Consider the following 22,758-nt stretch of genomic DNA (forward strand, 5'->3'; position numbering starts at 1 on the left):
CGGGTTTTAAAAACCCGGCGGCTAATGCTAGCGGCTATGTTTTACTGGCGGATAATGTATACATTAGGTTCATAATTTTTTTTTGTTTCCAAATATACTTAAAGTACAATTTTTTTCATCCTCGTATTACTGTTTTATTATACACAAACTTACCTTAATTTTGTATTTCTTTTTTTAAAATATATTCTATGAAGTAGAAATACATAATAGGCTTCTATTTAGACAAATTTGGATTATAGTGGTGTAATAAGTCTCGAATTTTTTATTTTATTTTATTTAACAGGAATTAATATAGCCTAACACATAAAATAATAGAAAATGTTGGATAAAAATAATATATAATCATATATTATGAAACAGTAAAATACTAGAGAGCCTACCATATAATTATCCGCCAGTAATTCGTATCCTCTAGAATTAGCCGCGTGAAAGAAACCCTAAGCGGCTACTTCTAGCGGATACTTTTTACTGGCGGATAATAGTACCATGTCATTTATTACTGCTTTTTATATCACAATATATATAAATTTTATTTATTATCGTTCCAATTAATGGTTGTTGTATTTTTTTCAATTTTGAAGAGCTAAAGCTAATTTAATTGTGATTGGACAATTCAACCGGCAAGGGTGAAGCTTTATAGGGTGGGAATCTATAGGCTTTGCAGCAAATTAAGTCACGGGCGGCTAGAATTGAGCGGGCACGGCTTTTGTGGGATTTGTTTGAAAAAATTGAAGCTTTGATAAGAGAGATAAATTGGGTAGGGCCCATTTACACAATATTTTATGTTAAATTAGGGTTAAGAAGTAGAGAAGCAGCCGCGCACTTGAGAGAAGGAAAAAATCAGCCGCTGGAGGAAAAAATCCATTGTTTTGGTTCCTCTTCTTCAAATCAGCCGCACTCCACTTGAGAGAAGGAAAAAATCAGCCCATTTACACAATATTTTACACAATTCACGCCATGGCTTCTTCTTCAAACCAAGTAAGTATACTTGTTATTTGTTTTGTATATGTTAGATATATTTATATGTTAAGAATCTATATGTTTTGTATATGTTTCGAATTTTGTATATTTTTAAGTAAGTATATGTTTTGTATGTTTCGAATTTTTATATGTTTTGTATATGGGTGAATTTTTATGTTAGAATCATTATGTTAGAATTTATATGTTTGTATGTTACAATTTATATGTTTCGAATTTTCATATGTTTTGTATAGTATTGAATTTTGATTTAGATATAGTATTTGTTAGATTTATTTATATGTTTCGTATATGTTTCGTATATGTTAGATATAGTGTAGTTGAGTGCTGTTACAAGTTTGAGTATAGTTTCAGTGTTGTTAGAATTTTTATTTAGTTGAAGCATATTTAGATATATTTAATCGTCTATTATTGCATGTCACCTCACGCATGCATAAAATTAGCATTAATGCCCCACTACAACCAAATTTTTTGCAGAGTCACCTTCTCAGTATGTACTTTTAATTTTTTACTAAAAAATTAAAAGTAAAAAATCGCAACAAATACAAAAGGGGAATGCGTATGTTATATTTAAACATTCATAACAAGCTGAAAAATTAAAAATTATACATAATTTGACATAAAATATTATTTTCTGCCTAACAGACCAAGTATCCGCCAGAAAATCGTACAAAAAGCCCAGTAGCCGCCATATATTTTTTGTTAGCGGCTACTGATAAATCAAATAATTTAATGGCGGATACTTTACTTTTTGGCTATATAATATTATTTCATTACCGAATATATGAATTTCCAAATAATTGGTATATAATTTCTTATTATTTTATGTGCAAGTCTATTATTTTTTGTGTAGTCAAATCATGCATAAAGTGAGTGTTATTACCCCCACTATAATCCAAATTTTGGCAGATTCACTATCTCTCATATTTCCCATCCATGTGTACTTCTTGTACTGTACATATTTCACTATCTCTCATATTTCCCCTTGTAAAATTAAATAAAAATCTAAAAATAACGGTGCATATGTAACAATAAAAAATCACGAAGGATAAAAATTCACAATCATGCTAATTATGAACAAAGTATTTTTTTTGAAGCGAATAACACAAGTATCCGCCAGTAATTAGTAGCCGTTGAATAGTAGCCGCCGGTCACAAACTTCAGCGGCTACTTCGGCCGGCTACGAATTACTGGCGGATACATAGTTTAATGGTTTCAAAAAAAAAAAATCTTAAGAATTGACATATTCGTGATTTTTTTGGCCTTCGTATTAATGTTTGTAACACACAAACGTCCCCTAATTTATTCAAAATTTGCAAATCTATTTAATCTTATAATGCATGAAAGTGACGTTTTCTCACATTTTGTACCAATTTTAACTGTTTTCTTACACAACTCTTACACAATTTCCATCATCATCAACTTTTACACAAAAAACCAAGCAACCCATCACCATCAAACTTGCTTTTCGGTCTTTGACTTTGAAAGTGGGTAGTTTTGCAAGACATATTATTGAAGTGGGTAGATTCCCCTATTAACACAATAATTAAACCGTGACTGTGTCATGCCACCATTAATTTGTCGATAATAATATCAATAATAATCCATCTGAAATAAACAAATTAAAATTATACAGATTCGAATATTTTAATCTAAACCTCTAAATCTGATGATGACGCATCACGTCCAAACCTGACCCCGCACCAAGAATTGCAATAAATTGACATCACAAATTAAGCATATTTGCCAAACAAAGTTTCGCCTAAGGCCTCACGCCACATTCCTTTACTAAATTATGAGAAATGATTGTATTTTTAATTAATTTCCCTCAGTAATATAGTAGTATTTTTTTAAAATTCACATAAACAACATTTCAATATGTTTTTCAATGAACCAGGGGGCTTAGCCCACTGGCCATCGGGTCCTCACTTAAGTGAAGTGACCCGGGTTCGATCCCTCTTGGGAGCGAATTGGAGTTTGAGGAGATATAAGGTGGATTTTGGTGAATGGAGAGATAAGGTGGTTCTTGGAGTGGATGGAGAACTAATTACTAACATCTAACATGACTTTGCCCGATCAAAAAAAAAAAAAAATGTTTTTCAATGATGTCATGATATCATTTTCTTTATTAAATTAATACACAACGTTTCAACGTTTTTCTGATAATATCAAGAAATTAATTTGCAAATGTCTGCACTACCATCTAAACGTGGCAAGATATATACTCCCTCCGTCCAATTCCAAATGTCTCATTTTCTATTTTGTATTATCCCACTTTAAATGTCTCATTTCATTTTTTGATAATACACTCTCTCTATATACTTAATATTTCAACAATTTTCACAAACTCACTTTATCTAATTTATACTCACTTTATCTATTTTATACATATTTATTAATCTCCGTGCTCAAAAGAAAGAAAATATTTGGAGCGAGAGGGAGTATAATTTATGTCATATCGTTAGGGATGTCAATCGGGCCAGCCCACTCGGTTTCGGGCCAGCCCATTCGGTTTCTGTTGGAATAAATGGCTTAATTAGTCCATAATTACTTTGTAATTAATGGGATTAAATGGCATATTTGGAATCTACATTTTGAGTAGATTAATTTGGTATATTTACTTGTTCAAATCTATTAAGAATTGAATGAGTAATTAAATGCCAAAAGATAGCCATTGAAAATGGAAATGTGGAGTGTCATCCCACATTGGAAAAATAAGGAAGTTGAAAGCTATTTATAAAGTGCTCTCCACCATAAAGGAACAATCAAGTGTGCTTCTCTATGGTGGACCATATGGTGCACCCAAGTGGGTTTTGACTTAGCTTTTTAAGGCTAAAACTCAAATTCCTACCACCTTCCAAGTCCGAGGCCGAGCACGTGCACGTCGCAATGGGCGCTTTGTAGGCGCACTTCGCTCGTTCGCGTCGTCGCGAGGAGCTTTGAGGAGCCTTTAGTTTTGACAAACGAAACGGTGGCTCGTGTGACGTGGCAGTGACGTGGAACATGTGGCTCGGTGACGTGGCACCGCGTGGCGGATAAGGAATCTGGGTGGATGAGGTTGCTGACGTGGCAGCGGTTGGATCAGACTGGTGAGGTGGGGGTGGTTGGCTCGCACCCTTTGACCGAACCAGTGCGATGGTTCGGACCATTGGTTGGTTCGAACAGCCACCTCCTGGCAGACACCTCTTCATCGCACCCTTCCTTCTCCTATAAATACAGCCCTGCAGAATGAGATTATACACACCAAAATTATTCAGATAATTAATTTTACTCATTCTCTCTTCTAGTTCATACTCAAGTCCCGAGTATTCTGTAGTTCGCTGGAAGTTCGAGTTCCTAGTACAAGGTCTCGTACTCATTAAAACCGTTGTATCTTGGGGACATTTGCTATCGAACCGTGTGTACTGTGCGGGGCAATTTTGTCTTACGGAGAAAGAGTCCAACTCTTGCCTCGGTTCCTACATTCACGTCGTTGTTCTGTCCACATTTCTACACCCATCAATAACAGTTTCAGGTTATTTTCGGTTCGGGCTAGTCGGTTTTTTTATTTTTCGGGCCAAAAAATTTCGACCCTAACCCTAACCCACTCGGTTTTGGGCTAGCCCGTTCGGGCCCGCAAGTTTTACGATTTTTTTATATTTTTTTTATATAGATAATCATATACTTGTAATAAAAATATGTCGTATATTTTAAATCAAGACATTTCGCTTTATTTTAGATACAAAAATTGGTGTTTTTTTAACATAAGTTTACATAATATCTAACTTTAATTTTGTTTCTGATAAAAATTGTATATAGATTTAACATAAATGACAATCTTTCAATGACTTTTATATCATAGATTTTTGTTATTAACCTTTGGAAAAAATCAAAATATATTCTACAAACATCAAAATGTTATTATCGAATTAAAAAGTAAAGTATTAAAGTTTAAAAATCAATTATTAAGAATGTGTTCGGTTAATCGGGCCAACCCACTCGGTTTTCTGGCCAACCCTATCGGGCTCGGGCTATTTTTGGTTCGGGCCATTCGGGCTAAATTTTTTTCTGGCTAAAAATTTTCAGCCCTAACCCACCTTTTTATCGGTTTATTCGGGTCGACCCGTCGGTTTCGGGCTTTTTTGACATCCCTACATATCGTACTACCATGTAAATATTTCGATGCTAGAAAATTATTCTTGTGACATTATTAAAAAAATGTACTCTTTCCGTTCACGAAATATTGTCATAATTTGTTATTTTAGATCGCCCACAAAAACATGTCCTAATCTATTTTAAGTAGTAATAATTTATGGGTACATTTTTTCACTCGTTAATATGTGGGCCCCATTTTTCACTCACTGCCTTAATTAACTTTTTTCACTTTTTTTCATTTGTGAACCTCTTTTTCCACTAACTAAATAAACAATACTCTCTCAGTCCCACTATAAGTGGCTCAAAAATTTTCGACACGAAAATTAAGGAGAATATGTAACTGGGTTGAAAGTGGTAGGGCCTACACCTTTTGTAAGAGTTAAAAATTTTCCTTTATGGAAACGTGCCACTTATAGTGGGACAACCCAAAATGAAATACGGGTCATTTTTAGTGAGATGTAGGGAGTATATTTTTTTTTAAACCCGTGCCTCCCTCCCTTAGGATAATATTTCGTTGACAGAGGGAGTATCATTTTTTCAAAATATCATTTTGACGGGATAGAAATCAGAAATAGTGTACATATGAAAATATATATATATAACATTAATATATATAGATGTATAAAGGGTATCTAGTCATAGGTGACGTGGTAACACTAAATGTAGAGCATGCTTGTTGGCTCTTGAATGAAGGACTGAATCATACGTCATTTTCTGTTTATTTTGATATGAAATGAACATTGAATTTAAGTTGAGCCACACACATATACACCCTACTAAACCGACCATTTTTTGTACTCTATCAATATGCCCACATCCACCAATTACGCTGTAAAGTCGATGCTATTTATTGTAACAATATTATCATTTTTATTTCGTCAAAACTACTTAAGTAAATTGATAGAGTATTTTGAGAAAATGATTGCCCATATTAGCTTAAACTCTATCTACTTATATGCAACTTATTTTGTTGATTGATATAATGCAAGACATAACCAAAAATATACGTGGTTGATAATTTTTGTGTTCGAGAAGGGTCATGATACTAGTTCCTTTTAAAATACAAATTACGAATAGAAGAATTTTACATGGAATATGTATGAATTTAGTATAAAAACATATGAGTTCAGAAATTAAATTTTTCACTCCTTATAAAATTAGAATTTAAGAGGAGGAATTTACCTAAAAACATGACGAATCAACTGTAAATCTTCATGATCTAAATGCTATAAATGATCCCTAATTTATATTTTAAAATGAATTTTTATTTTAGATACTAGTACTATCATTTTTATCTACATACAATTATCTATACTCTTATAATAATCTTGAAATTGATAGTTTTCAACGCCCTTCGAATCCACTTTACGGATATGAAGCTATGTATATGAATCGTACCCATATTTTTCTAGATAGGATTTTTTTATCAATTTATGGATAGGTCGTTATCGCAAGTGTGTAGCACAATCCTCCCATCCCACAGAAACCAAATTTCTTAGATGTATTTTGTTGAGAAAAACTGCTTGATGATAATGAAATCAACGCATCAATAATGAGTATTCGTTCCGTTCACGAAAAATTTACCATAAAAAATAGAGGCACTCTCCCGTGCAACCGGTTGCACCATGCAACTGGTTTATGAATGACACTACTTCAACATACAAATGACACTTGAAGATCTTCAAGTGTCATTTGTATGTTGAAGTAGTGTCATTCGAAAATGTTCAAGTGTCATTTCCCGAATGAAGTAGTGTCATTCTAGAAACCAGTTGCACGGTGTAATCGGTTGCACAGGAGTATTTGTGTAAAAAATATGTCACTCAATTCTACTCGCATTTAAAATGATACTTTATCCTACTCACATTTTATTAAAACATGCATGTATCGTTCACAATATGACAATTTTTTGTGGACATAATAAGTAGTACTCCTTCCGTCCACGAAATAAACTCTTACTTGCCCTTAAATATTTGTCCATGAAATAAACTCCTACTCTGCTTTTTGGACAATTATACACTCCCTTATTTCCTACATTTATTACTCCCTCCGTCCCATTATTTATGGGATAACACTGTTGGGCACGGAGATTAAGAAGAGTAGAATGAAGGAAATTGTTATTGTTAATTAACACACACACATGCACTTACACACTCTCACGCACACTCTCTCTCTCTCGGCCTCTCTCTCGCCGGACCGGTACATGGCAGCGGGGCCGCCGGCGAGCGCCGCCTCGTCGGCCCCTCTCCATCCCCCTCGTCGGCCCCTCTCCGGCCACTGTCCAAATCGACAAGCAAAATTCCAACAACCAAATTTTCAGAATTTCAGAGAACCAAATCAACAACCATTTCCAGAAATTCCAAGAACCAAATCGACAAGCAAGATTCCAAATCAACAATTAAAATCAACAACCAAGATCGAAATTAAAATTTCAAACAAGATCGAAATTAAAAATTTCCAGAATCAAATCAACACAATAATTTTGAAGAGAAAAGGCGTGGTGCGCAGATCGACGCGGGTGGACGGCGGACGTGGACGACGCGAGTAAATCCCCCAAATCGTTGGAAGCACGACGGCGGTGGAAGGACGATGGCAGTGGGAGATGGTGGAGCCCCAAATCGGAGCCCTAAATCCCCAAACTCACCGCCGACTTCCCTTCGTCCCCAAATCCACGAGGCTTCTTCTCCGCGAGGCCGACCATGTCGACGACGATGGAGGCGGCGCTGGAGGAAAGCGGCGTGTTAGAGGAGGGCGGCGCGCTGGAGGAAGGAGTGAGGCCAAAGGTGTCGGCTACTGGTAGCAGCGAGCAAGCTTCTTCTTGTCGGCGACGCCCCCTCCTTCGCAAGCTTGAAGCTTTCTCGGCCGCCGGTCATTTCTTCGCCGCGGGCTTCTTCTCCGGAGGCGGCGGCGTGAAGCTGGCGAAAGATGAGAGACGAAGAGAGAGAGCGTAAGATGAGAGACGAAGAGAGAGAGAGCTAAAATTGAAATGAGTATAATTAGGGAGAAATGTAATTAGGCAGTAATTAGCGAATATTTTAAGGGTTAATTGCATGAAAATACACGAACTTTAGTCACTTTTCCATTCTGCACACGAACTTTAAAATTTACATTTTAAACCATGAACTTTGAATTCGTTCCAATTTTTCCTTAAAATTCATTTCCGATCATCGGAAATCTTACGTGTCCTTAATAGTGCCAGTTGGATGTCTGACGTGTCACGACGAACACGACGTCGTTTTAATCGCGGTTGTCAAAACACCGCGTTTAGGCATGTGACGACGTCGTTTTACATAAGTCTGTCGAATTAATCTCTTAGATTAGGGCATTTGCAATTTTACAACTGTAAAAACTAAGGAGACGCCATTTTCACCGAGGGTTGAAGGTCAACAGCTACGGGGAGATCCTTGACGAAGAGGTGGTCCCAGCTTTCGTGTAATACTTTAACATCAATGGCAGACAGGTAGGTCATTTTCAACTGCGCGCATTTTTTTTGCTTTTGTCCAGTTGTTCGTAGGTAAACTCTGTAAAATTGTAGTCGATTTCCACGAATTAGGGTTTTTTTTTTCGTGTTTAGATGTAGGAAAATTGGAGTAAATTGGAGTAATTTTGATGAATGCAGTTAGAAATGATTAATTCCTGAAATTTTTGCTATTCTTTTAATTCTATGCAGTGACGACGAATTTGGGATTTATATACATCATGGGGGGAAATTTACTACCGTGGGGTGTGCAAGAATGTATCTTGGGGGTAAGGCAGATCTCAGCATGCAAGATAGGGATAGATTTGGTTTCTTTGATTTAGAGGAATTAGTGCGTGAATTTGGGTATGCGAGGTGGGATTGCCTTGCTTGGAAAGCACCTAGGACACTTGCATTTTTTGACATACACAATGATGCTGATGTTATGAAAATGCTTAATATAAGTCTGTGCAAGAATAAATTTTGTAGTGTGTACGTAGACAAGGGTGAATTGGGTAGTGATAAAACTGTTGAACAGGGGAGTAAGAAGCCTTTACAATTGGGGAAAGAGAAGCCATTAGAAATGGGGAAAGAGAATGCAGGTGAAGTGGGGAAAGGGAAGACAGTAGGAAAGGGAAAAGAGAAGTTAAGTAGACCCGAGAAGAAGAAGGTGAATAAGCCAGTGGGAACTTCTCCCATTACTAGAAGTAAGAAGGTTATAGATGAAGGACAAGGTAGTGTTTCAGTAAGAACCTCTCCTATAACTAGAAGTAGGAAGGTGTTAGGATTGGGAGAGAATAGTTTGCCAGTGGAGACTGCTTGAGTACTAACAACATTGTTGTAATGGTCTTTTGATAGGGACTACAAAATGCAGTGGCAAGTCTTGCACCATTTGCTGAACATAGAAATTGTGCAAGACATGTCTACTATAACTGGAAGAAAACACACAAAGGAGCAACACTAAAAAATCTTTTTTGGAGAGCAGTACGTGCATCATATCAATAGGAGTTTGACTTAGCAATGGAGGAGATGAAAGCTGAGAGTCAGGAAGCACACACAGATTTTATGAACAGGGAATACCACAGGTTTTGTAGATGCTTTATCTCTACACATTGTCTATCTGATATGGTTGATAATAATGTCTCTGAGACATTTAATGGCTATATAGTGAAAGCTAGGGCTAAGCACATAATCACCATGTTAGAAGACATTAGAGTTGCTTTAAGGGGGAGACAGTACAAAAAGCTGGGGTTGGTGACTGATAGTACTGAAAAAATATGCCCAAACATAAGAAAAAAACTTGACAAACTGAGATATGATGCCAGAATGTGCCAAGCCTATCCTGGTTTAGGTGGCAAATTTGAAGTAAGCTGTTATGATGATAGGTTTGTGGTTCAGTTAGGTGAAAAGCATTGTAGTTGTAGGCAGTGGGATATCAGTGGGATACCTTGCAAGCATGCCATAGCAGCCTTGCATTTTATGAAGGAGGAACCCACAGAGTATGTGCATGAATGCTACTTTGTGGAGAAATACTTGAAGGCTTATGCATATGGCTTAGAGCCTATCAATGGGGAAAAAATGTGGCCAAAGGGTGTTGGTTATCCAGTGCAACCTCCATTGATTAGGGCTATGCCAGGAAGACCAAAAAAGAAGAGGAGAAGAGATGTAGATGAGAGGGATCCAAACAACAACACACGGCTGAAAAGAATTGGGATTAGGATGACATGTCAAAACTGCCTTCAAGTTGGTCACAATGCAAGGTCTTGCAAAAACGAAAAGGTGGACAGAGAAGAAGGAAATCAGGTTAGATTATTAACTTAAATTTGTAATCTGCCATTGTCTTAATTTTCTTACATGATAAATGATTGAATTTTACAGAAGCCAAGAGGTAGGCCAAGGAAGCATCCTCTCACATGCAGTGAGAGGCCTACAAAGGAGAGGAAGCGGCGCACCACAAAGAAAAATGCTACATCAGCCATGAATGAAGACACTGCTCCAACTCCTACATCAACTGATCCTGCTTCTACTGGTCCAGCCCCCACCTTACATTCAACAACACATGCAAATGCTTCCACAAGCACAATCATGAAAGAAAGAAACACGGCCTTAAAAGGACTTGGGGTATATGTTGCTCAAGGGACAGGGAACATATATGTCAATGTATGTTCCAAAAATCATTTCAAAATACTTCCTTCACTTCATTTGCTACCATTTGTACTAACTCAAATTTATTCCTTATGTAGATGTCTTCAAGGAGTGCCCGAGGAACTTTCGTGCCACCCCGTCCCAACTAGGGATGTCAATGCAGCCCGAAACCCGTGGGCCGACCCGAATAGCCCGATAAAATTAGAGGGTTAGGGTTGAAAAATCGCAACCCGATTACAAATCGGGCTAATCGGGCTAGCCCGTTCGGGCTGTCGGGTTGAAGCGGGTCAGCCCGTCGGGTTGTCGGGCCAGCCCGTCGGGCTATTGAATTTTTAAAAAAAATAAATCAAAAATAAAATATTATGATTTTAGGCTTGTAGCTTTAAGGTCTGCTTCAGAATTTCCCTATTCAGCGGCGCACCTCCAAGTTCCAACTCTCCAAGTTCTCCAACACTTCCACCGTTCACTGCTTCCGATCATCCAACGCCGTTCATCGCCGTTCGGTGTTCACCGTTGAACCACGGTCAGCAGTTCAGCTCGCCTCTGCAGCCGTGGAGTCCTTCGTTTGCCTCTCATCTGCCGCCATTTGCCACCACCGCCTCCAGGCTCCAGCAACCGGTCCACGTCGTCGGCTCCTCCACTCGCGACAGTCGGCATTTTCGATCCACCTATCACCACCGCAGGACAACCCAGAAGCCGTCACATCCACCGCCGGCGAGCAACAGTAAAAACGGTGAGTCTTTTTTTTAATTTCACCTGATTATTTCATTAGATGTAGTCATCCTCTGGTGCGTTGAGATAGTTGTGAAGAAGATGGGTCAAACTGGAGGTCAAAGAGCCGCCTGCCAGCAGATCCTCTGCTAATTTCACCTGATTATTTCATTAATTTAATTAATTAATCTCAGTCTCTCTCTATATATATAAATATCTAATTAAAAATAGTATATGAATGTATGATGATGATGTAATTAATTAAAAAACCTTGGCTCTGAGAGCTCCGACGTCTGATTTGAGGACTCGATTGTTGGTGGCAGCATTTTTGCACTTTATGTTAATTACATTTTCACTTATATGAATATATGTTTTCAGGGGATTATTATAATAATATTTGTGTCTTTACCCGATTCATGATTCTTCTATGTTAAGGCTTTCAATCTACAACTTTTATGTTTTTTATTATGACAAGTTATATTTATTTATTTATTTTTAAATATTTGAATGTATTCATATTTCAAAATTATACAAAATTATTCATATACAATTATTTTTGTTGTAGGAATACAAAAGTTACAAAGGTGGAACTTCCGATTCAAAATCTCCAACCCGATGGGCTAGCCCGAAACCCGAACGTTTAGGGTTAGGGTTGAAGATTTACAACCCGAAAAAACCTCCAACTCGATTAGCCCGCACCCGATTAACCCGGAACCCGATAGGGCTAGCCCGAAAACCCGATGGGCTGGCCCGATTGACATCCCTAGTCCCAACACAAGGTCTACAACCAGTGGAAGCCAAGCATCTGGAGTAGGATCCTCCAACACACAATCTGCTCCAACTGCCCCAACAGGGTCCGCTCCAACACAAGAATCACAAGGAACCTAAGCACTAGATCAGTCCATTTTGTGTTTGTAAAATGTTGATGAAACAAATTCAGTGACTGTTTGCAAATGTTATGTACTATTAACTTATGAATACTGTTGTGTTTTTTGGTTTGCAGATCATCTTCTATCAATGAATCCTTATTTCAGTCATTATTTCTTATTGGCAGATGATTTGTTTTTTGTTTGCAAATTATAGTGTTAAACACAAAATGGCCATTTCACAGGCTTCAATATTCCACCAAATTCTGCTAATGTCATTACAAAGGTTCAAGATCATACAAAATGTCATGGATTAAACTACAATCTATCTAAACATCAGCCCAACAAAATCAAAGAAAATGCCATCTCCACAACCTATCTAAACATTAGACCTAACACAATCACCAAAAGCCCAACAATGACAAGACGTTGAACTACAATATGTCTCTCAATTCCCTTCTTTGCAGCCTCCAGAATGGCGAGTTGCACTCTTACCTCATGATTATGCTTCAAGAAGACAACATTTGAGTCAGAAATCTTGAAGTATTCCCCAATCCAAAAGTTGATCTTTTCACAGCAGTTCTCATGTACGAATGAAGAAGATGATGACCTTGGTTGAGAATCAACCCAATCAAAATAATTACACTACAACAAAATTGAAATAATTAACACAAGTGCAGCAAAATCAAGAGGAGGCGAAGAACTAATCCAAATTAACCTACCGTTCCATAAGCGCAACAGTAAAATTCGCGCCCAGGATTCTTGGTAGTTCTTGAGATCTCTTTTTTCACCGGAGCTTTACAATGGCAATTCCGTGAGTTCATTTCTGAGTGACATTGGCTGGAAGTCGCAGACGATGAAGGCATTCCACCTGATTTGCTGACGAACCCTAGATTGAGCTACAAAATATGAATGAATTGGGATAAGTAATTCATATTTAACCTAAATTAAACGATTCAGCGAGAAACGACGTCGTTTATCACTATTAAGAACGACGTCGTATAACATATCGGACCGGCAGTTGTGAGGCACACTTCCGGCTGCCACATAGGCGCCACCTCATGACCAAATTGGGGGTAAATGAATTTTAAGGAAAAATTGGAACGAATCCAAAGTTCATGGTTTAAAATGTAAATTTTAAAGTTCGTGTGCAGAATGGAAAAGTGACTAAAGTTCGTGTATTTTCATGCAATTAACCCATATTTTAATACTTAAATGACCCCTGATTTTTTCCAAAAAAGGAAATGTGTCATGTAGGTTGGGACAACCCAAAAAGGAATACGTGTCATGAATAATGGGACGGAGGGAGTATCATTTACCATTCATGGGCCCACCCCCACAACATCTTTATCACTTTTATATTATATATTTACTTACATTTAACATTCATGGGCCCACACCATATTACCTTTATCACTTTTATATTTTATATTTACTACTATTTATCACTTATGCGTCCACCCACAACACATTTATCACTTTTGGTCAACTACCTTTTTATCGCACTCACAACACCTTTTTCAACTTTTTTAGTCTTCGTGCCGAACCACAACTAGGAGTTTATTTCATGGACGGAGGGAGTATTAATTAAGAACAGAGAACATCACACTATTTTACGTGATTCGATCGTACTTTTTTATTGTTTTTACTATCAACAAGAAAGATTACAGTTACAAGATCGAACGAAAATAAGCTCTCAATCACACAGACCCGTTATTCTCTTTTCCCTCTCGCTCTAACTATCTCATCTTAGCATATACATAATGAATGAGAACTAAAATTAATCATTCATAAGGTGGCTAACTTCATCAGCTAATTCGTCATCTAATCTCTTTAACTAACTGAGCTTATCTTCTCAATTTCTATCAAACTTCACATAATCAAAATCTAAAAAGAAAATAACAACATAAAATGATTGGCTATCCCATAGTCAAAATCCTACAACTACATGAAAGCCGCCACCACGGCTGTGCTTCAAAGCTAGCACAAATAATTGAATTCTTGCCACATTTCACAACTTGCAATAACAGATTTTCAAAACCCTAGATTTATGGGGACCGATTCCCTAGGAAAAATCATCCATAAATAAAAATAATAATCACAATAAGAAATGCAACACGATTTGTGATAGAGAAAATACAACTTTAGTAACAAGGCATTATAGAGACAAAAAGGAATGAAATAGTGCTTACATGTGTAGTAGGAATGCAGGTTTGTCCAAACATATATATCAAATGATTCCACTTCAAGCATTTTGTCTTCATATTTAGCAATATATAAAATTTTACACTACACAATTGCACCTTTCCAGCAAGGCTTCCAACTTAGGGAAACCAACCTCTCTCTACAACTTGCCATCAAGAAAGAAAAAAAGACAAAATCTTACTTGTGTAGCCAAACAAAAATGATGACCAAAATCATTATTTCAACTTCTTATATGTACAAAAACATCAAAAAAAATTAGCTTCAACCGTAGGCTAGGAGCCGATGGCAAGGGGCGAATGACAGGGTGGGGCACGACACGGTGATCGCCTTAGCTTATAACGCACGCGTTCGGGTTCTCTTCCATGCTGTGGTGCACGGGGTAGTACGTAGTCATCGGAGGGTAGTAGGGCCGGTGTGGCCTATAAGGCAATGCTGTGCCGATCACCTGCATTTCCGGCTCCGGCTTCTTTTCCTCCTTTTTAGGCTCTTCTTTCTTTGCTTCTTCCTTAGATTCCTCCTTTTTAGGCTCCTCCTTCTTGGGTTCTTCCTTCGCCTCCTCCTTCTTCGGCGCTTCTTCCTTCTTCGCCTCCTCCTTCTTCGGCTCCTCCTTCTTCTCCGGCTCTTTGGCTGGCCCGACTGAGATTATGTGGGCCGGCCAGCTCTTTTTGCGAAGTTTGCTAACCACGGATACAGGGTCGACTGTTCCAATCACGGTTAGCTTCTTCCCCTTTAGGTCGATGGAGATTTCATCGATTCCTACAAATTTGTAAATGTAGCTTATACAGATTAAACACTGTCACATTTTTGTCTTCAAGATTACGCGACAGCGATTTCCTACCTTCTGATTGTGATTGCACTATATATATAACTCAAATGGAACAGGGAAAAGCAACATCTTTTTCTAGGGTTGTTAGAGAAATTAACTCTTATGAAATTGTGGTGAAAATAGATGATAAGATTGCTGAACTAACTAGACGCAATCATGGCATTTTTGGACTAATGAATCTCCCATTAAAACTCAACATTTGAATTATATCTCTAATTATAATTGGATCCATTAATTAATCATCTAAATGGTAGGTCAATTTGAACATTGATCTTCGTTTATTTCCATGATTATCCCTCTTTTCAGATGATCAAGATCAATTTTTCCTAGTTATCATTATACAGCACAAGCTCCACATAATTATACACTAATTAAATAGATTATCATAATTAACTATCCAAATAAGCCAAGCTAATGCAGAAACAGAGAACAGCACCAATCTAAACGATAAAACGACGGCGTACCAGAAAGGGTAGAGACCGTCTTCAAAGCCCTCCTCTGTTGATCTTTGTCATTTTGCAAATCCAAATTCAACACAAATTTCTGCAGATGAATTTGCATAAAGCAGAAGAAAATCTCTTAAAATAAGGATCGATTGTCAGACTCGAGCAATAATTTAATCAATAACAACGCCAATGATTTCTATAATATTATGGAATATACGAAATTCATGAACTCAGACTCAAAGAAACAATCATATTCCAACAAGAACAGCCTTCCAGATCTAGAAAAAAAGTGAAAATATAAGTAAATAAACCACCAAAAAGTCCAATAAATTATCAGAAAGAACTGCATGTTTCATTCCCAAACAAGAAAAAAAAAAGTAGGAGGAAAATATAGAATCAAACCTTCATCTCCTACTGCAAAATCTCAAAGAATCTGACTCTTCCTGAAAATTGTAGTTTGTGATCAGATAAGAGAGAGAGTGTGTGACACTGAAACAGAGAGAGAAGAGAGAGAGAGAGAGAGAGAGAGAGAGAGAGAGAGATGGAATGGAAAAGAGATTAAAATGGGAAAGCAGAGGAAAGGACAGTGAGACAGGAATTATGGGTTATTTATACACATTAAAGAAAAAAATTCTCACAGCGCACCAAAGAATTGAAGATCATGAAAGAGAGAGAAAAGAGCAGCCTACCTTCCTCTCTCTCTAGCCTAAAACTACACGTAAATGTGTATGTATAGAGAGAATGAGAAGCAGCCCACGTTTCTCTTCGACGGAATGTGACATCAGTGGAACTAAGCTCAGTTTATATGTATCAAAAAAAAAAAAAAAAAGTGTTCTTTTTCACGTTCAAAAACTACAGCATGTAGCTGAAGAAATAATTTACAGCTTATTACATCTGGGCCCCACTTGGAGCTTTTTTTGTTCGATTGTTGTTGAACGTGTCAGAATATTGTGCTGACACGTCGGATTTTTTCATGCATTTAGTCCCACCTGATAAATCTCTCAATCGTTTATATTTTCCTTTCTCTGGAAAAATACGTGAATTTGCGATATATACACTATTTTGATTTCCAAAAATTGTATATAAGGAATTTATTAGGGGCAAAAAAGTATATACCCACAATGAAAGATAACATTTAAAACATACTCCTCTTTTATAAAATATACTCCCTCCGTCCCTGAAATAAGCTCATCTTTTTCCTTTTTGGGACGTCCCCTAAGACCAAGTTTATCGGCCACAATTTGGTGGACCTGGTCGACCTCATTAGAATAAAAAAAATTAATAATTGCTGGAGGTCGGAGAAGAGGTGGTCGACCTTTCAAAAAATAAGACCAGCCTTGGTCTCTCTCTCTTCAAATTTAATTCATTGAGTTGTGACACTTGTAATTATATTATTGGTTGAGTAGATTTTATTTAGATAATTGATAAAAATCATTATATCTTTTATATAAAATATTTAAAAAAATGAAGAAATTATACCAAAATTTATATTTTTTCATTCTCTATAAATAGAGACCACTCTTGATATATTTCAATACTCCTTCAAATTATCTCATTTATCCTCTCTACATATAACTTCTATTATTTGTTTCTCTATTTTTCAATGGATGGAGACAATAATTCTTTCTTCAACTCACAAAATTGCAATCCCCCCCAAGACTATTATCCAAATCTTGCTGATATTCCAAGCTCCAATGAATTCCCAGAGTTTGATTATGCTATGAATTCAGAATTCTCGCATAATTCAACTGATTCTCCTATTTCTGAATATCATCAAACCTCTGAAAAATTTTCTGCAAACCCTTCCAACAATGCGCAAAGTTGGACTGATATAGAAGATATATCACTAATGTCTGCTTGGTGCTTTGTCAGTAACAATCCAATTGTTGGCACTAACCGAAATAGTAAGTCGTTTTGGAAAACTGTTGCAGATATGTATGAGCAAAGTCGAGCAGATAATTCAGAAATTGGAGGTCGAAGGAGCATCGAATCATTGAGGAACCGTTACAAACGCCTCAACAAAAATGTAACTCTGTGGGTTGCTGCATACAAGAAAGCATATGAGCGACGAGCGAGTGGTCAGTCTAAAGAGGATATCGAGAAAGCAGCTCAAGCAATTTATGGTAAACCTAAGTTTACTCACCATGAGGTGTTTGAAAAAGTTATGAGCAGCTATCCGAACTGGGAACTGAAATTGGATAGTACTGGTTACGTACGACGTTCTCACCCAGACGACGAAGACAGTGTTGACGAAAGTCGTAGCAGCTCAAAAAAATCGAGGACAGATGAAGATGTGGATCCTCCAACCGATTCCACTCCAGAAACTCCAGGTAGTGATGCTTCAAAATTTCATCGTCCTATTGGTAGGGATAAAGCTAAAGCTAAGGCCAAAAGAAAAGGAAAACAAACAGAATCACAATCTTCGATAGTTTCAGATGCTTTCACTGCTGAACTACGTTAAATGAGAATCACACGCGAAAAAGAAATGAAAACATCTACGTTGAATACGTTAATGAAAAAAAACCAATTATCTCCAGATGAGGAAGTTCTCAAACGTCGGCTAATGGCAGAACTTTATGGAATGTAATCCAACTTATGATGCTTGTTTTTAATTATTGTGTTATTTAAATTATTGTTGTATGGTTTATTTATGTAATTTCAATTTATGCAATTTCAATGTAATTTCATTTTGTGTAATTTCAATGTAATTTCAGTTTGTGCAATTTCAATGTAATTTCGCTTTGTATAATTTCAATGTAATTTCATTTTGTGTAATTTCAGTTTGTGCAATTTCAATGTAATTTCGCTTTGTGTAATTTCAATGTAATTTCATTTTGTGTAATTTCAATGTACTTTCATTTTGTCACGACATTTCCAAAAGCTTTAACTTTCGGTGGCACCATTCATGTGACTTCTGAATTATTGTCACGATATTTCCAAAAGCCTTTACTTTCGGTGGCACCACCACCCATGTGATTTCTGAATTATTGTGTAAGATAGCATCTGACACTTATCATGCTCTTGCTTATATATTTATCCATGTGCTCTCTCAAATAACAGAAAAATTATCTCTTCTATACTCTACATAGAAAAAATTCCTCTTCAAAAAATGGCCTCTAGTTCTAATATTGATGCTTCAAATTCTAGCGATGATGAAGCATGGGAACAAAGCGTTGCCGAACATAATCGCCAACTTGATCGCATCATTGAGGATGTGGTCATCCATGCCGCAAGTCTATCTGTACAACCTACCAATCATGCCGTTAGAGGAAGGAGACGGTATATTGAAAGAAGACGTGAGATAGGCCATGAAGGTGTGTTCGAGCAGTACTTTTCAGAAGATCCAATCTATCCCCCAGAATATTTTCGAACAAGGTTTCGCATGCGAAAGCCTTTGTTCGAACGTATAATGAACAAGCTCGTCGCCACCGATAGATTTTTTCAACAACACCCTGATGCAGCTGGCCGTCTTGGTATGTCTCCAATTCAAAAATGTACTGCGGCTATGAGGGTGTTGGCATATGGCACCTCAGCCGATTTGCATGACGAATACTTACGAATGAGTGCCCAAGTCATTCGTAAATCAGTCATCAAATTTGTTGAAGGTGTCATTTCCAATTTCGGAGCTGAGTACCTCAGAAAGCCAACTGAAGAAGATATGGCAGCTCTTCTTCATATCGGAGAACGGCGAGGGTTCCCAGGCATGATGGGCAGTATTGACTGTATGCATTGGGAATGGAAAAATTGCCCTACTGCATGGGCAGGGCAATATGCAGGACGAAGCGGTACGCCAACAATTATTCTGGAAGCAGTTGCATCACAAGACCTATGAATTTGGCATGCATTTTTTGGAACCCCAGGTTTAAGAAATGATATCAATGTACTTGATCAATCGCCTGTTTTTGATGATATCTTGGAAGGTCGAGCACCTAAGGTTAATTATATCGTTAATGGTCACGAAAGGAATATGGGATACTATCTCACTGATGGTATATATCCTCAATGGGCGGCATTTATCAAATCTATTCCTGCTCCACAACTTCGAAAGCACCAGTTGTTTTCTCAACATCAAGAGGCTGCCCGAAAAGATGTTGAGCGAGCATTTGGAGTTTTACAAGCGCGTTTTGCTTTTATCAAGCGGCCATGTCTTATTTGGGATCGTGATATTATGGGAAAAATAATGATTGCTTGCATCATCATGCATAATATGATAGTGGAAGATGAAAGAAGCACTTACCTTAACTATCATGATCCTACAGAATTCATCGAAGATCGACTAAGACAAAATACTCGTCAAAGTGAAGATGGAGAGGGAACTAATGATTTTGTATACTCTACGAATAAGATTGCAAGCCTAGCGAGCTATATGAGAACTAGGTCCCAACTTCGCAATAGAGAAGATCACAGCTCTCTATTACATGACTTGATCGAGCATATATGGCAAAAGTTTGGAGATGATAATTAAATGCGTAGTATGTATTGTGTGTTTTTTTTTTTCTATTTTAAGTTTGGATTGTTGCAATTTATATTTTTAGTTTGTCGTAATTTAAATTTTTATTAGTTTGTTATTTTTTGTATTTTAATTTTTTATAATATTTTAATTTATATTTAATATTATTAAAATTATTACGAATAAAAATAATAATAAAATAATTATAAAATTATGTTGTGGTTGGGTGGTTGGATGGTTGGGGTGGTCATTGATAAATGAACAAAAATAGAGGTGGTTGGGTTGGGATGAATATTAGTGATGTGGAAGAGGGAGAAATTAATTAAATATTAAAGATGATTGGATGGTTGGGTGTAGGGATGGCAGTGGATCTTGGACCCGGTCCAGATCCGTGGATCCAGATCCGTTTTTCAGGGTCTGGATCTCAATATTTTGGACCCGACGGATCTGGATCTCAATTTTTAAAACGGATCTGGATCTGGATCTGAGAATTTTAGATCCGGATCCGACCCAGATCCGACCCGTGGATCCGTTTTATTTAATATATATATTTTTATATTTTTTTATTTATTTTATTAATAATATTAAATATATTAAAAATTATAAATAATACACTATTATTTATAATTAGAACTAAGACTTAAGAAACCCTAAATTTCTCCTACATGGAGCGGCGCCTCCCCCTTCCCAAATCCCATATTTGATTTCTCCTAAATTTCTCCTACATTGAGCGGCACCTCCCCCTTCCCAAATCCCATATCTGATTTCTCCATCCGGCGCCAACTCCGGACTCCAGCGCTCTCCACCGTTCGGCGCCACCTTCCGGAGCCAAATCCCATCTCACCACCGATAATTCCCATCTTTTCCGACTCTTTTTTCAGCTAACTTCGCTGCCATCTTCCGGTGCCAACTTCACCGTCTGGCGTTTGCGAGTTCAGCGTTCGGTGTCCGACTCCCTTCAGCGCGTCCGGCGTCCGCCTCCCTTCAGCGTTCAGCGTCTGCCTCCCTTCAGCGTTCGGCGTCTGCCTTCCTCCACCGTCCAACGTTCGGAACACTCCACCAGATGTTTATATTTATGACGAATTTGTTAGATTTAGATGTTTATGATTGATTTTGATTTTGATTCGGTCCATTATGTTGAATTTGTTAGATTTATATTCATTATTTTCGAAAACATGCATCTGACTTATTAGATTTAGATGTTCAGAACATGATTTGTTAGATTTATGTCCATGATTTTGATTCTGACTTGGAGTTAATTGCATGTGACTGAAAATATGCATTTGATTTTGATTCTGATTATTGTTTATGACTGAAATTACTTGGAGTTAATTGCATATGCTTGGTAACAATGTGGATTATGGTTCTGACTTGGATTTACTCGAAAATAATAGATCCATGGATCTGGACCCGTGGACCCGCGGATCTGACGGATCTGGATCTGGATCCAAAATTTTCAGATCCGCGGATCCGGATCTGGATCTGATAGATTAAAACGGATCTGGATCTGGTATTGATGAGATCCGGTCCAGATCCGGCCCGTTGCCATCCCTAGTTGGGTGGTTGGATGGTTGCTGATAAAGATGGTTTAAATAAGTTCATCTTTCTTTCTTTCCATCTTTGGACAACTACCCCACCACTAATAATAATTTATTTATTCTTACTTTTCACTTTTTCACCACTCTCAATACCAATTATAACACATTTTCACATTTTCACCACTCTCAATACTAATTATAACATATTTTTCTCTACTATCAATACACTTTACCACTTTTTCTTAAAACTCGTTCCGTCCCCAAAGAGGAACTTATTTTGGGGACGGAGGAAGTATAAATTATATACATTTAGAACTAATTTACCCTTATGCCGAGCATTAGTTCGTACTGATGCTCGACTCGTAATCGATAAATGTCAAGCATTAATGTATTTTTTAAGAATGTTAGACTACTAATACTCGATTACTCGACTCATAAAGGTCAAACATTAATGTATTACCATAAATATACTAATGTTCGATATATTCGACTTGCCATGAAGAAAAATATCGAGCATTAGTATTTATCACTAATACTCGATATGTATTGATCGAGCAAAATTTATGATTTCAACAAAATTTGCAATTTAGATAAGGACAATTTTATTTTTTCAAACTCAAAATGAATAATTTTTAGTAGTATAATTTTTTTTATAATAGGTAAAAAAGCAATCATTGACCCAATTTATTAAGTGAATTGAGAAACGTCGTTTTATAAAGAATTATAAGAGATATCTGCACACAGGCGGAACCTCTATACCACATAAAGATTAAAAATTAACCACATGCACTATCCACACAAAGGTAAAAAATTACACCGCATGCAAACAGGATTGAACCTGATCTCTACATCATACAAAAATGAAAAATTAACCGCAAGCAAGGGGGACCGCTATCCACACAAACGTTAAAAAACTACAGCGCAGTATTTGGTTGCTTCTTTTTATAGATATTCACAAGAGTAAAATTTTGAAGTAGCCAAAATGAAGCATAAAACACAATTTAT

General features: G+C 37.0%; 4 protein-coding genes across 6 annotated transcripts; 3 read left to right on the forward strand and 1 right to left on the reverse strand.

Annotated features, from left to right (window-relative positions):
• Positions 1 to 9,586: 9,586 nt before the first annotated feature.
• On the forward strand, positions 9,587 to 10,860 carry LOC130998656 (uncharacterized). The gene is made up of 3 exons (XM_057924070.1): positions 9,587 to 10,369; positions 10,445 to 10,770; positions 10,821 to 10,860. Exons 1-3 carry the CDS (start codon positions 9,587 to 9,589, stop codon positions 10,858 to 10,860), a joined length of 1,149 nt encoding a protein of 382 aa, XP_057780053.1.
• Positions 10,861 to 14,526: 3,666 nt separating this feature from the next.
• Positions 14,527 to 16,603, reverse strand: LOC130999018 (heavy metal-associated isoprenylated plant protein 39-like). 3 transcript variants are annotated; one of them, XM_057924486.1, is made up of 4 exons: positions 16,455 to 16,603; positions 16,168 to 16,208; positions 15,784 to 15,862; positions 14,527 to 15,249 (listed from the first exon to the last, which is right to left on the reverse strand). In XM_057924486.1, the coding sequence occupies exons 2-4, from the start codon at positions 16,171 to 16,173 to the stop codon at positions 14,822 to 14,824; spliced, it is 513 nt and encodes a 170-aa protein (XP_057780469.1). In that variant the 5' UTR covers positions 16,174 to 16,208; positions 16,455 to 16,603; the 3' UTR covers positions 14,527 to 14,821. The 3 variants fall into 3 exon arrangements, with proteins under 3 accessions (XP_057780469.1, XP_057780467.1, XP_057780470.1); XM_057924484.1 differs by having other exon boundaries at positions 16,411 to 16,537; XM_057924487.1 differs by having other exon boundaries at positions 16,404 to 16,468.
• A 765-nt stretch (positions 16,604 to 17,368) lies between these two features.
• On the forward strand, positions 17,369 to 18,226 carry LOC130998657 (glutathione S-transferase T3-like). Its single transcript, XM_057924071.1, has one exon. It carries the CDS (start codon positions 17,369 to 17,371, stop codon positions 18,224 to 18,226), a length of 858 nt encoding a protein of 285 aa, XP_057780054.1.
• A 648-nt stretch (positions 18,227 to 18,874) lies between these two features.
• On the forward strand, positions 18,875 to 20,230 carry LOC130998658 (uncharacterized). The gene is made up of 2 exons (XM_057924073.1): positions 18,875 to 19,487; positions 19,626 to 20,230. Exons 1-2 carry the CDS (start codon positions 18,875 to 18,877, stop codon positions 20,228 to 20,230), a joined length of 1,218 nt encoding a protein of 405 aa, XP_057780056.1.
• Positions 20,231 to 22,758: the final 2,528 nt, after the last annotated feature.

The sequence above is a fragment of the Salvia miltiorrhiza genome, chromosome 8, assembly GCF_028751815.1.
Source record: "Salvia miltiorrhiza cultivar Shanhuang (shh) chromosome 8, IMPLAD_Smil_shh, whole genome shotgun sequence".
NCBI lineage: Eukaryota > Viridiplantae > Streptophyta > Magnoliopsida > Lamiales > Lamiaceae > Salvia > Salvia miltiorrhiza.